Raw genomic sequence first — 16,147 nt, 5'->3', positions numbered from 1 at the left:
AGTGAATGGTCATTGAGGCAGGAGAGAAGAGGAGACGGAGGGAAACAGGCTAAACTGAGCGCTACATCACATCAGGCACGGGCCATTTGGCCTGGGGATATCAGTGCCAGCCAGCCCAGCCGGCGGTACCAAACCCCATTCAGACCAAACAAGGACCTTCACTGTGCAGGGCACTACTTTTGTCCAGAGCCCATAGGTCAAACGTAGTGCACAATATAGGAAATACGGTGCCGTTTGGGAGACACCCACAGAGGACACCATGAGGGGGCTAGGGGTGGCAGAAATATGTCTCAGTATGTGTAGTGTTGATTTCTGGCACTATGTTGTGCCAGTCCCAGCGTGTTGGAATACCCACATAGCATAGTCAGTCAATAGGATCGTAAAAAAAACAAGAAAAACACAGAGGTCGAGTTCATCAAAATGAAGCAGAGAAGCTCGGCTGTTGAAAGACTGTGTTTAGTCATAGTAATTGACTGTGGTGGGCCGCAGCATTACTTCCCCTGGTTGAATCTTGGATCATGCAGCTGCGTTTGCCATGGAGTTATGCTCTCTATTCTCTATCATACCCAGCATACGCCATAGAAGCAACATGTATACGTCCCAAATGACATCCTATTCCCTACACAGTGCCCTACGTTTGGCCGGAGTGGGCCGTGATCAAAAGAAGTGCACTAGGGAATAGGGTGCCATTTGGGACACATGCCATGGTAGAGTCCTGTATAGTGACTCAAGTGAGTGTAGTGTCCTGCTGCCTCGAAGCAGTGCTATAAACATTCACCTTGTCACTGTAATCGATTCAGTTACTCTATCTAACACAGTAATAGTACCAAACAGTGTGGTAGACTGTAAAATCCAAATAGCATATGAATTCAGAAATCTATAAATGTTATACCTTACTAGGAATATACTGTATTCAGCTCATTCAGGCTTTTTTTTGCTGGTTGTTATCAACACATTTTAGTACTAATCTTGTTTTGAACAGAAAATGTTATTGAAAAAAGACTGACAAATACATCTACTTTAATGTTCGAGCTCTTGGCTGAGTCTGCCCTTGGGGGAAAAAAAGGTTTTCCATTGGGGAAACATGTTTCATCAAACTTCCTGAAGGTCTATGAAACTCATAAATGCTTTCTTTTCATAACCACAATGGTGTGTATTTTATCCTGGGAGTTTTACATTTGCTTGAAAACCATTCACAACTTGGCTTGTGGTCAAATGTAAAGTCAACTACCACAAGGACTGAAAAAGGTAGAGCTTGGGAATTGTCTCTCTCCCGAGTGCCTCTTTGTCTACACCTTCTTTCTCTGACTGAAGTTTAATCCTAGTGAGTATTTTTTTGTATTTTCGGAGCTCTCTTTCTGACCTGCGTCATCTGTGTTTGTTTGTTTTTTTCATGCAGAGAGTAAATCTTTCCTTCGATTTTCCCTTCTATGGACATTTCCTGCGTGATCTCACCGTGGCAACTGGTGGTAAGTGAACAACCTCTTCCTGAGCTACAGTGTTGATGTGATTGAGGGAGATGGAATTGATGCGAGCAGAGGGGGAATGGTGTGTGTGTGTGTGTGTGTGTGTGTGTGTGTGTGTGTTTGTGTGTGTGTGTGTGTGTGTGTTTGTGTGTGTGTGTGTGTGTGTGCTTGGCTTTAATTTTTTTTGCTTAGCATTGGAATTATACATAGCATATTATCCTTATTAACCTTTTATTAAGTCGTACTGAGACTAATGTCTCTTTTGCAAATGAGCCCCGCACAATGCAAAAACAAACATATCAATAGGCAGGTATAGATATATACACACATTAATTACACATTAAGATACAAACCACAGTTAAATAAAAAAATATATATTATTTGTTATAAAAATACTCAGACAGCTGTCTGAATTGCCCTAGGGACGTCTAAGCATCCAATCGAAATGTCTTTTGGACATAATTCCGAACAAGGAAGTGCAAGGAAGTTAAAGGTTGATTTACCTCCTAACTCTCTAGACACCAAAGTAGTCTCCAGAGTTAACCAATCCTGTGAACAGCCGGTCACTTATTGTTCCACGGCTGAGAAGAGTATGTCATGAGTTTAGAGAAATCATTATCTGGTGGACAGAAGCATTCATTCTGGCGAAACTGTAGATAACGGTGTGTTTGCGTGTGTCGTTGATTTTGTATTTGTGTTAGCTGTTTGTGTCACTGCTGTTTGTGTTTGTGTGTGTGTCTGAGATGCTGTAAAGGGATGCTGCAAAGGGTCAAACAGGTTATTTTCAAATCAGATCAAATGTCATTTGTCACATGTGCTGAATACAACACCTTACAGTGAAATGCTTACTTACAAGCCCTTAACAAACAATGCAGTTTTAAGAAAAAAAAAAAAAAAAAGGAATAAATAAAAGTAACAAATAATTAAAAAGCATCAGTAAAATAACAATACGAGGCAATATACAAGAGGCACCGGTACAGAGTCAATGTGCGGGGCACTGGTTAGTCGAGGTAATTGAGGTGATTATGTACATGTAGGTAGAGTTATTAAACTGACTGTGCATAGATAATAACAGAGAGTAGCCCTCTTCACGACTGTCTTGATGTGATTGCACCATGTTAGTTTGTTGTTGATGTGTTGTCAGTCATTTAGGCAGGTTACCTTAGTGTTTTTGGGCACAGGGACTATGGTGGTCTACTTGAAACATGTTGGTATTACAGACTCCGACAAGGAGAGTTTGAAAATGTCAGTGAAGACACTTGCAGAGCGCATGCTCGGAGTACACGTCCTGGTGACCTTGTGATTGTTGACCTGTTTAAAGGCTTTACTCACATCGGCTGCGGAGAGCGTGATCACACAGTCATCCGGAACAGCTGATGCTCTCGTGCATGTTTCAGTGTTACTTGCCTCGAAGCAAGCATAGAAGTAATTTAGCTCGTCTGGTTGGCTGGTGTCACTGGGCAGCTCTCGGCTGTGCTTCCCTTTGTAGTCTGTAATAGTTTGCAAGCCCTGCCATATCCAACGAGTGTCCGAGGCGGTTTTGCACGATTTCATCTTAGTCCTGTATTGACGCTTTACCTGTTTGATGGTTTGTCGGAGGGCATAGCGGGATTTCTTATAAGCTTCCGGGTTAGAGTCCCGCTCCTTGAAAGCGCCGCCTCTGGATGAGCGTTTTCCTGTTTGCTTATGGCCTTATACAGCTCATTGAGAGCGGACTTAGTGTCGGCATCGGTTTGTGATGGTAAATAGACAGCTACGAAGAACATTGATGAAAACTCTCTAGGTAGATAGTCTGGTCTACAGCTTATCATGAAATACTCTACCTCAGGCGAGCAAAACCTCGAGACTTCCTTAGATATCGTGCACCAGGTGTTGTTTACAAATCTACATAGACTTTCACCCCTTTATTACCAGAGGCTGCTGTTCTATCCTGCCAGTACAGCTGTATGTTGTTCATGTCGTCGTTCAGCCATGACTCTGTGAAACATAAGATATTACAGTCTTTAATGTCCCGTTGGTAGAATATACATGCTGTTAGTTTGTCCATGTTATTATCCTGTGATTGGCCAATATTACCGATGGCACAGGCAGATTAGCAACTCGTCGCCTGATCCTCACAAGGCACCCCGATCTCCTTTTGCAAAACCTTAGTCTCTTCCTACTGCTAATGACGGAGATGAGGGCCTGTTCGGGTGTCTGGAGTAAATCCCTCTAGTCTGACTCATTGAAGAAAAATTATTTCTCCAATTCAAGGTGGGTAATCACTGTGCTGATGTCCAGAAGCTCTTTTCGATCATAAGAGTTGGTAGCAGCGACATTATGTACAAAATAAGTTACAAATAAATAAAATAAAATACCACAGTTGGTTAAGAGCCCATAAAACGGCAGCCATCCCCTCCGGCGCCATGTTTATCTTGCCTCCTCAGTCTGTAGACTGGGAAGTTACTGCCAGCCCAGCCAAACGAGCTGAGGGAGGATTGAAAACCCTCGTCTGACACAGACCGCAGTACAAAACCACCAACAGCCCTCAGCACAAGTCCTCCAGGCAGTTGGTACACAACCACCTACAACACTCAGCATCAATGGCCAGCCTGCTAGACTTGGGGGGGGGGGGGGGACCACCACCACCACCACCACCACCACCACCACCACTCCCAGTCCCCAACACTCAGCAATACCAACCAGTCCTGGGATGCATCCCAAATGGCACCATATTCCCTACATAGTGCACTACTTTTGACCAGGACCCACAGGGGCGCGTTGCAGGGAAAAACCAGACCAGGGTTTGGACTTGGAAAATGACCTACACTGCCAAGTGCTGTAATAATAACCTATTGATATACGTACACGTGTATTAGGAGTGATATGACAGTATGAACAAGTGTGTGTGCAAGCATGTGTGCAACAGACCAGAGCGAGTCAGACACGTTAGAAAAGAGGCGAGTGTGTTAGTAAATGTTCCAACAGCACTAGGGAGGAGGGAGGATGAGGAGTATTTTCCACTGAGAATGAGGGTGAAACCACAACGTCTGCAGTGGCAATTATCACATCAGAGAGTCATGAGTAAACCATACCCAAATATTCCAACAACGTCTGCTCACATTAGACTGTTACAATACTGGTAGAAATATAAATCAGCATCATCATCATTATGATTATTATCATCATCATCCGAATGTATCATTTTCTTGATTTATTATTGACCTTTACAGGACAAATTACTATTATTGGGCAAAGTGAATGTTCCTCCCTAGCTACAGTATATCCCACTACCTCAGAGCTAGCTTGTAAAGCATGGAACAGCCAGAACAGTGTTGTGGTGATGAGAGATGAATAGGGGTGCATCCCAAATGGAACCTTATTCCCTATGTGGTGCGCAACTTTTGGGACTATAAAGGGGAAAGGGTGCCATATGGGACACATACAGTATAGAGGCTTGTTAGCAGCTAGCAGCTAGCCCAGAGGAGATAAAGAGTCCTTCAGACGGAGACAGTGTGATGGAGGAGAGGAGGAACAGTAGGCCCCAGAACTCTGCCTCTGTAAATCCGAGCTCAAACCCCTCAGTTTCAGCGTCTACCCCTCCCTTCATTCCCCTCTCCATCCACTACTGCTCCACCTCCCAGCCTATCAATCCATTTAGCTAGCCTTTTCCCCTCCTGGCCCTGCCCTTCTCCAACTGTACACTTCCCTCCATTGTAATTGTGTTATCTTCCTGTGAGTGTTGACCTTTCCATCAGTGTGGCATGGTGTAGGTCTATGAGAGGAGAAATACAGTTGAAGTCTAAAGTTTACATACACTTAGGTTGGAGTCATTAAAACTAGTTTTTCAACCACTCCACAAATTTCTTGTAAACAAACTATAGTTTTGGCAAGTCTACTTTGTACATGACAGAAGTCAATTTTCAGACAGCTTATTTCACTTATAATTCACTGTATCACAATTCCAGTGGGTCAGACGTTTACATACATTAAGTTGACTGTGCCTTTAAACAGCTTGGAGAATTCCATAAAATTATTAAGAATTAAGAAGCTTCTGATAGGCTAATTGACATAATTTGAGTCAATTGGAGGTGTACCTGTGGATGTATTTCAAGGACTACCTTCAAACTCAGTGCCTCTTTACTTGACATCATGGGAAAATCAAAAGAAATCAGCCAAGACCCCAGAAAAATGTGTAGACCTCCATAAGTATGGTTCATCCTTGGGAGCAATTTCCAAACGCTTGAAGGTACCGCGTTTATCTGTACAAACAATAGTACGCAAGTATAAACACCATGGGACCACGCAGCCGTCATAACGCACAGGAAGGAGACACTTTCTGTCTCCTTGTAGTTTGTCCATGCTCCTAGTGGCCGGAGACTTTAATGCAGGGAAACTTAAATCCGTTTTTACTTCATTTCTACCAGCTCGTTAAATGTGCAACCAGAGGGGAAAGAAGACTACCTTTACTCCACACACAGAGACGCGTACAAAGCTCTTCCTCGCAATCCATTTGGCAAATCTGACCATAATTCTATCCTCCTGATTCCTGCATACAAGATCAAATTAAAGCAGGAAGTACCAGTGACTCGGTCAATAAAAAAGTGGTCAGATGAAGTAGATGCTAAGCTACAGGACTTTTTTTTCTAGCACAGATTGGAATACATTCCGGGATTCTTCCGATGGCATTGAGGAGTACACCACATCAGTCACTGGATTCATCAATAAGTGCATCGAGGACGTCGTCTCCACAGTGACCTAGTACAGTACATACCCCAACCAGAAGCCATGGATTACAGACAACATCCGCACTGAGCTAAACGGTAGAGCTGCCACTTTCAAGGAGCGGGACCCAAAAGCTTATAAGAAATCCCGCTGTGCCCTTCGACGAACCATCAAACAAGTAAAGCGTCAACACAGGACTAAGACCGAATCATACTACACTGGCTCTGACACTCGTCGGATGTGGAAGGGCTTGCAAACTATTACAGACTACAAAGGGAAGCACAGCCAAGAGCTGCCCAGTGACACGAGCCAACCTGAGGAGATAAATAACTTCTATGCTCGCTTTGAGGCTAGTAAGACTGAAACATGCATGAGAGCCTCAGCTGTTCCGGACAACAGTGCAATCATGTTTTCTGCAGCCGATGTGAGTAAGGACTTTAAACAGGTCAACTATCACAAGGCCGTAGGGCCAGACGGATTACTAGGACATGTACTCCAAGAATGCGCTGACCAACTGACAAGTGTCTTCACTGACATTTTCAACCTCTCCCTGTCTGAGTCTGTAATACCAACATGGTTCAAGCACACCACCATAGTCCCTGTGCCCAAGAACACTGAGGTAACCTGCCTAAATGACTACCAACCCGTAGCACTCACGTCTGTAGCCATGAAGTGCTTTGAAAGGCTGGTCATAGCTCACATTAACACCATTATCCCAGAAACCCTAGATCCACTCCAATTTGCATACCTCCCCAACAGATCCACAGATGATGCAATCATGGGTCCTCAGATCATCAAAAGGTTCTACAGCTGCACCATCGAGAGCATCCTGACGGGTTGCATCACTGCTTGGTATGGCAACTGATCGGCCTCTGACTGCAAGTCACTACAGAGGGTAGTGCGTAGGGCTCACTGCATCACACCAAGCTTCCTGCCATCCAGGACCTCTATATCAGGCGGTGGTAGACTCCAGTCACTCTAGTCATAAACTGTTCTATCTGCTACCACACGGCAAGCGGTACCGGAGGGCACGTCTAGGTCCAAGAGGCTTCTAAACAGGTATTCTTCTTAAACTGCATTGTTGGTTAAGGGCTTGTAAATAAGCACTTCACTGTAAGGTTGTATTCGGCGCATTTGACAAATAACATTTGATTTGATTTGACACATTGAAATAAATCACATGACAACACAAAACAAAGTGACAAGACGGGGTGTTGTGACATGATGTGTTGCGTCAACTCTTTGATATGAATCACCTCATAACAGACGTAACAAAAGAGGTGGTGTTGTTGTATAAAGTGTTGCTGGTGCTGTCAGGGTCAAGCGTTGAGCAGCGTCTGGTGGTTGGAGGTTGTAGCGGTAACGACAGGCACTGTCTGTCAGAATATGTGTTCCAAATGTCACCCTATTTCCTATATAGTGCACTACTTTTGACCAGAGCTCTATGGGCCCTGGTCAAAGGTAGCACACCATATAGGGAATAGGGTGTCATTTGAGACACAAGCAGAGTGGTAACATGCGATCTGATCCCTCTGTAACCCCAGCTGCCAGAGAGAGCCACGGTAGAAATGCAGCTGTGTGGTGTCTTTACTAGGACAGCACCCCTGACATAAACAGCCCATACGGACACACACACATTTCACCCTCAGCGCCAGATTCCTCTGTATTGGGCTTGTCGTCTCTGTTTTTCTCCAGGCACATTTTGGTTAAATACCTTGTTTCATGGGGATGCCACAGGGCTGATGTAGATGCTCGTCACAGAAGCCCCAGAGGAGTGTGTGGGATGCAGTGGAACAACAAGGCAGCTAGTAAACACATGCACACACGCACGCACGCACACACACACACACACACACACACACTTAATGAAATCCTCTTCCAGTCACACACACACACACACACACACACACACACACACACACACACACACACACACACTTAATGAAATCCTCTTCCACTCACACACACTTGCACACTGACAGGCAAACAGAGGAAGGAGAAAGACACAAGGTGGTCACTCAGTATGCACCCACTGGGCTCAGACATCAATTCAACGTCTATTCCACATTGGTTCAACGTCATTTCATTGAAATGACAGTATGTGCCCAGTGGGGAGACAGTAGTGAGACCAGTTGTTTCTCCTCTCTTCCTGTCTGGCCTTCTCTATGCGTGTCATAAGCCTCTGTCATTTTGACTACACAGGAAGAATGAGGACAGCCTCTATCTTAATTGAAGAGGTGGTTTTCTCTGCCGCTGTTTGGAGATAAGCCAAGATAATGGCCAGATACACTGCAGATGTTTGTGTCGGACATATATGTGTGTGCGTATCTGTGTGCACGTGTTCCTTCTATCCTGGCTGCTCGCTGTTCCAGACAGCTGTTTTAAACTCTGAAATCTCTCCAGAACTAACATAGGCTCAGTATGGAGAAACAACTAGCTTGTTTGGACAGAATGTCCAATAAAGTAGAACGGCTGGTCAAGAGGTTGTGGTAATGATTCCTCCAGTATATACAGAACAGTACTCCCTGATACCAGAATATATAAACAGGGCTGAAAATGGAACAATCTCCTTGTTTCACCTCTACCCCCTCTTTATTTGGCATTGTCTCTGTGTCTGTGTCTCTCCATCTATCACTTACTCTCTCTTTCTTTCTTGTTCTTTCTCTTTCTCACCCTCTATCCCGCTCTCTCCGCCTCTCTCTCTCTGCCTTCTCCGTCTCTCACACTCCCTCTTTTTCGCTTTTTCATTCGGCTACCAATTGTCCTAGCTGAATCGTTCATCATCTACTGTCCAAGTGATGGCCATAACAAGTTCGCCTGCCAGAAAGCCTAGCGGTTAGAGCGTTGGGACAGTAGCCAGAAGGTTGAGTGTTCAAATTCCAGAGTTAGCACGGTGGAAATATCTGTGGTTCTGCCCTTGAGCAAGGCAGTTAACCCCCATAACAACTTCCCCCTGGGTACCAATGATGTCCATCAAAGCTGCCCCCCTGCACCTCTCTGATTCAGAGGTGGTTGGGTTAAATGCAGGAAGACATATTTCAGTTGAATGCACTCAGTTGCACAACTGACTAGGTATCCCACTTCCCTATTGAATGGCTCTCTTTCTGGGTGTCTGTTCTTAAGCGTATTGAGAGACTGACTGACTGATTTCTTCCAGGCTTTCGGATGGCTGTTTTTCTGTTCGCAATAGATTGTTAGAGAAGTCTCTCTCATTTACCCAGAGAAGCAGGCACAGAGCCAAAAGTCTCCTAACAGCTTTACAGCATTTAACATAGAGGCGTGTGTGTGTGTTTGTGCGTGAAAGTGTGTGTCCCTGATGGTCATTGTGTGGTTATGATGCAGGCCTGCACTGTACTTCTTAGTCTGGGCCCCTATGTGCTGTTTCTAGATAAAAATAAAGAAAAGAGAGAAAGATGGGGGAAACAAGGTGTGGTGTAGAAAAGGAAAGTTAGATAAGGTACATATTTGGGCTGCTGTTGGGTAAACACTAGAGCTGATGGAATGCAACGATTGAGTCGGAGTTAAATAATTTGGTGTCAAACTCCCCCAGTGTGTTGTGTGAGAGAGAGAGGGAGAGAAAGAGAGAGAGAGGGAGAGAAAGCAATCATTCAAGAGCAGTTAGATTAAAGGATAAGGCTAGGTAGACTACTATATCCCCCCTCCTCTCTCAATCTCCTCTCTCTCCTTTTCCTTGAATGTCTGGCTCTCTCTCTCTCACCCACCCTCATCCATGTTTACCTAGTTGGCCCACAGGTATGCCAACTGGAGACAAACACAGGCCAGGTAGACTCAACTTCCCCTCCTCCTACTCCTCCTCCTTCAATACCTCTCATCCTCCCCTCCTCCATGACCAGATAGACTCAACTCCTCCTCCTCCTCACCTTATCCACCTCCTATCATCCCCTCCTCCATGGCCAGGTAGACTCAACCCCCCCCCCCCTCTGTTCCTCTCCTACTTCTATCCTCTTGTTCTCCCATATCTCCACAGTTCTGAGTTCTGCTGACTGCACTGGTGGGGGCACACAGATATACACACCCACTGTGCTGAGTGGGGGCTACACTCGACTGTGAGGTCCTTAAGAACAGAATTGATTCCTCACTGGGAGGGACTGTGGTCTTGGCCTTTCTCGTGATGTATATTTTTTTTTTACAGCCGTTGTTGAAGACACATGATGACACAAAGTGGCGGTGAATTGACTGCAGCTACGTGTGACCTTTTAAGAATGCTTTTTTTGCTATTTTTAGCTATTTTTCTCTGTGGTTTTTACTGTCAAAGTTTCAGTCTCAAATCGCTGTTAGGCACCCCCCCCCCCCCCCCCCCAAAAAAAAAGCAAGAAGGAAAGGGAAGATGAGGATATGCAGCCATTTTGATTTATTTAATGCATCTTCACAGCAGCTGACTTTACTATACCTCTCTGTCACAGAATAAAAAAATGTTTTGTTTCTGGCATCATCAATGTTAATGTACCCCTCTATGTAAAGAATATTTCCTTAAGATGAATAACCAGGACTTTTTGTTTCACAGGGGTACATTAATAACACTGGCAACTGGCTGATAAGCAATAAATTATGCAGGTCTACTTTGTGTTGATTGAGTATGGTGTGCTCAGCAGACATACTGTATATATTTATCCTTAATGCTGTTTGTAAGGACACATAAATTGCATAATTGGCATATACATTACTCTTACTGAATTTCCACGTGGGTGAGGATATTGGAAATGTAATCAAGGCCTATTGGATGATAACTTGCTTTTAACTAGGACAGAGGAATTTATAACTGACTTAACATAGGTACAGCAAATCCCCTTATTATATGGGAAACTTTTGCACCACCCTATGGGACTCCCAATCACTGTCAGATGTAATGGATTCGAACCAGGGACATGGTGACACCTCTAGCACTGAGATGCAGTGCCTTAGACCACTGCACCACTCGGGAACCCTGGTTAAAATATTTGAGATCCTTCAAAGTAGCCACTCTTTACCTTGATGACAGCTTTGTACACTATTGGCATTCTCTCAACCAGCTTCATGAGGTAATCACCTGGAATGCATTTCAATTAACAGGTGTGCCTTGTTAAATTAATTTGTGGAATTTATATACTTAATGCGTATGAGCCAATCAGTTGTGTTGTGACAAGGTAAGGATGGTATACAGAAGATAGCCCTATTTGGTAAAAGACGAAGTTCATATTATAACAAGACCAGCTCAAAAGCAAAGAGAAACGACAGTCCGTCTTTACTTTAAGACATGAAGGTCAGTCAATACGGAAAATGTCAAGAACTTTTAAAGTTTCTTCAAGTGCAGTTGCAAAAACTATCAAGCACTATGATGAAACTGGCTCTCATGAGGACCACCACAGGAAAGGAAGACCCACAATCACCTCTGCTGCAGAGGATAAGTTCATTAGAATTACCAGCCTCAGAAATTGCAGGCAAACAAATTATTTAGAGTTTAAGTAACAGACATATCTTAACATCAACTGTTCAGAGGAGACTGCGTGAATCAGGCCTTCATGGTCGAATTACTAAGTCACATCTACTGTACTAAAGGACATCAATAAGAAGAAGATACTTACTTGTGCCAAGAAACATGCCCAATGGGCATTAGACTGGTGGAAGTCTGTCCTTTTGTCTGATGAGTCCAAATTTTAGATGTTTGGTTCCAACCACTGTGTCTTTGGTAGACGCAGAGTAGGTGAACGGATGATCTCCGCATGTGTGGTTCCAACCGTGAAGCATGGAGGAGGTGTGATGGTGTGGGGGTGTTTTGCTGGTGAAACTGTCTGTGATTTATTTAGAATTCAATGCACAATTTACCAGCATGGCTACCACAGCAATCTGCAGCGATCCATCCTATCTGGTTTGCGCTTAGTGGGACTATCATTTGTTTTTCAACAGAACAATGACCCAACACACCTCTAGGCTGTTTAAGGGCTGTTTGACAAAGAAGGAAGAGTGACGAAGTGCTGCATCAGATGACCTAGCCTCCACAATCACCCGACCTCAACCCGATTTTAAAAAATAATAATATTTCACCTTTATTTAACCAGTAGGCCAGTTGCGAACAAGTTCTCATTTACAACTGAGATCTGGCCAGGATAAAGCAAAGCAGTGCGACACAAACAACAACACAGAGTTACACATGGAATAAACAAACGTACAGTCAATAACACAATAGAAAAAGAAAAACATATTGAGACAGTTTGGGAGTTGGACCACAGAGTGAAGAAAAAGCAGCCAATAAGTGATATGATGATACTGTACGCTGATGATTCATGTTTTCTTTTAAATCCACAACTTGGATCCCTCCACAGCCTCATAGAGGATCTAGATATTTTTTCTAACCTCTAGATTGCAACCAAATTAAGATAAGTGTACTATATTCCGTATTGGATCACTGAAGAATACAACTTAAAATGGGCCACACGCACGCACACAGTTGTGAAGAATGCGCAACAGTGCCTCTTCTACCTCAGGAGGTTGAAAAGATTTTGCAAGGGACTTCAAACATTGTGCTTATATTTGTCCTTTTTCACGTGTGAATTGGAAATGTGTTTTTGGCATATCCCCACTCTCCCTGAGACACCCATGGAGAGTGGGACCACATCCAAGCTCTGCCATTATCAACAGCAACCCTGGAGCAATTAGGGTTATATGCCTTGCTCAATTCGAAACTGGTGACCTTTTGGTTACTGGGCCAACGCTCTAACCGTGAGAGTAATTGCTAGTGTTTGTACTGTATCTGCGTATGGTTTGAGTGTCAGGCAGAGAAGGAAGCTTAGCCTGGGAACATGACATGGACATGCGGATTGTTGTGTTGTGGCAACTATTGTATTTAATGAGTAATATCTGCTGTATGTTTCCCCCTCACTCAGGGTTCATCTACACAGGGGACGTGGTCCACAGAATGCTGACGGCCACCCAGTACATCGCCCCCCTCATGGCCAACTTTGACCCTAGTGTCTCCAGGAACTCAACCGTCATCTACTTCGACAATGGTACATTTTTATTTTATTTATTTGACCGTTATTAGGCAAGTCAGTTAAGAACAAATTCTTATTTACAATGACGGCCTAGGAACAGTGGGATTTCTACCTTGTCAGCTCAGGGACTTGAACTTGCAACCTTTCGGCTGCTAGTCCAACACTCTAACCACTAGGCTACCCTGCCGGCTACCCTGCCGCCCCACATGGCATTCAATGTCTTTTCTGTCTTTCTTCATATTGTAGCAACCACAAAAACATATTCAAATCAAGAGCCCTTTGAGACTTGGTCAAAATAAGTCCACTATTTAGGGAATAGGGTGCCGTTACAACAAATGCTGCGTTATAAACAACCCAATATGGATAAATATTGGACAGAACACATGTTGGGTTATTTTAATCCAGCCAGTTAGGTCACTAAATTGGGTTGCTGGGTTATTAATTCTGGCTTTTCGGGTAAGAATAGAAGACTGGAAGCGTGGCTTAGTAGGGGCATGGCTAGTTATTTTTGGCCACCTGTAAGCGCAAATGTCATTCCGGTTCATGTTCTGCTGTATTATTATTGCATGTTAAGGTTGAGCACAGACACACAAGTGTGTAAGCATCATAAAAGCCATATCCTAATGTTGCAAGAGTCACCACTTTGTTATAATGCTTAAATAATGTTATAAAATGTACATTGAAATATGTCATGTGCAAAAATATAGAAGGACATTGGAATTTGCAGTGTGCAAACTTAACATGATGAACAACAATGACATTTACTCTCACAGGAGGCCAAAAATAACCATCTTAAAGCCATGCCCTCAATAGGCCAATGCCTCCTGAAAATAAACCGATTTTTCAAACATGGCTTAACTTAACCATCAGTTGGGTTTTCATGCTGGGTTGACTCAGCAGCTGGGTCTTTTTTAATGTAATGCATAGGTTATTTTCACGAGGCATGGCCAATTAGGGGTGTGGCTTTCAGTGCCCAACCTTAATATGTGAAAACAATACAAGGCCGTGTCTAGACTTGACAGTTCATGCAGATTTTGTATAATGGAATTCCGAACACATCATGCATCTACAGTTGAAGTTGGAAGTTTACATACACTTAGGTTGGAGTCATTAAAACTCGTTTTCAATCACTCCACACATTTCTTGTTAACAAACTATTGTTTTGGCAAGTCGGTTAGGACATCAACTTTGTGCTTGACACAAGTAATTTTTCCAACAATTGTTTACAGACAGAATATTTCACTTATCACAATTCCAGTGGGTCAGAAGTTAAAAATACACTAAATTGACTCTGCCTTTAAACAGTTTGGAAAATTCCAGAAAATGATGGCTTTAGAAGCTTCTGATAGGCTAATTGACATATTTTGAGTCAATTGGAGGTGTACCTGTGGATGTATTTCAAGGCCTACCTTCAAACTCAGTGCCTCTTTGCTTGACATCATGGGGAAATCAAAGGAAATCTGCCAAAAATTGTAGACCTCCACAAGTCTGGTTCATCCTTGGGAGCAATTTCCAAACGCCTGAAGGTACCATGTTCAGCTGTACAAACAATAGTACGCAAGTACAAACACCATTGGACCACGCAGCCGACATACCGCTCAGGAAGGAGACTCGTTCTGTCTTCTAGAGATGAATGTACTTTGGTGAGAAAAGTGCAAATCAATCCCAGAACAACAGCAAAGGACCTTGTGAAGATGCTGGAGGAAACAGGTTCAAAAGTATCTATATCCACAGTAAAATGAGTCCAATATCGACATAACCTGAAAAGAAGGAATCAGCAAGGAAGAAGAAACTGCTCCAAAAAAAGCCAGACTACGGTTTGCAACTGCACATGGGGACAAAGATCATACTTTTTTGAGAAATTTCCACTGGTCTGATGAAACAAAAATATAACTATTTGGCCATAATGACCATCGTTATGTTTGGAGGATAAAGTGGAAGGATTGCAAGCCAAAGAACACCATCCCAACTGTGAAGCACGGGGGTGGCAGCATCATGTTGTGGGGGTGCTTTGCTGCAGGAGGGACTGGTGCACTTCACAAAATAGATGGCATCATACGGTGGAACAATTATGTGGATATATTGAATCTACATCTCAAGACATCAATCAGGAAGTTAAAGCTTGGTCGCAAATGGGTCTTCCAAATGGACAATGACCCCAAGCATACTTCCAAAGCTGTGGCAAAATGGCTTAACGACAACAAAGTCAAGGTATTGGAGTGGCCATCACAAAGCCCTGACCTCAATCCTATAGAAAATGTGTGGGCTGAACTGAAAAAGTATGCACGTGCAAGGAGGCCTACAAACCTGACTCATTTACACCAGTTCTGTGAGCAGGAATGGGCCAAAATTCACTCAACTTATTGTGGAAATGTTGTGGAAGGCTACCCGAAATGTTTGACCCAAATTAAATAATTTAAAGGCAATGCTACCAAATACTAATTGAGTGTATGTAAACTTCTGACCCACTGGGAATGTGATGTAAGAAATAAAAGCTTAAATAAATAATTATCTCTTTACTATTATTCTTAAAATAAAGTGGTGATCTTAACTAACCTAAAACAGGGAATATTTACTGGGATTAAATGTCAGGAATTGTGAAAAACTGAGTTTAAATGTATTTGGCTAAGGTTTATGCAAACTTCCGTCTTCAACTGTACATGGCGGCAGGTAGCCGGGTAAGAGCTTTGGGCCAGAAACCAAAAGATTGCTGGATCAAATCCTCGAGCTGACAAAAATCGTTCTCTCCCTGAGTAAGGCAGTTAAACCACTGTTCCCTGGGCACTGATGACATGGCTGTTGATTAAGGCAGCCCCCCACGCCTCTCTGACCCGACCCGGACCAGGATCGTGGTGTTACCCTGTGAGGTCCGTACCCCCCCATCTCCATGTTATCGGAGCGGTGGTGCTGGGGAATGGAACCGACAGATCCCGATCTGGACGTCCGCGGGTAGCCAGCAGGTTATCCAGCCGAATGGACAGATCCACC

General features: G+C 43.6%; 1 protein-coding gene across 2 annotated transcripts in view; it reads left to right on the top strand.

Annotated features, from left to right (window-relative positions):
• Window positions 1-16,147, top strand: part of LOC110535616 (plexin domain-containing protein 2) — a 170,216-nt gene that overhangs the window by 82,000 nt on the left and 72,069 nt on the right. For both annotated transcript variants that reach the window (XM_036935347.2, XM_090189946.1), the window contains 2 exons: window positions 1,400-1,469; window positions 13,052-13,174. In XM_036935347.2, the coding sequence (XP_036791242.1) occupies window positions 1,400-1,469; window positions 13,052-13,174 (193 nt within the window). The remainder of the gene's footprint in view (window positions 1-1,399; window positions 1,470-13,051; window positions 13,175-16,147) is intronic.

Source organism: Oncorhynchus mykiss, chromosome 11, assembly GCF_057628025.1.
Source record: "Oncorhynchus mykiss isolate SJ-2025 chromosome 11, ASM5762802v1, whole genome shotgun sequence".
Lineage (NCBI taxonomy): Eukaryota > Metazoa > Chordata > Actinopteri > Salmoniformes > Salmonidae > Oncorhynchus > Oncorhynchus mykiss.
This window is presented reverse-complemented; position numbering and strand designations above follow the sequence as displayed.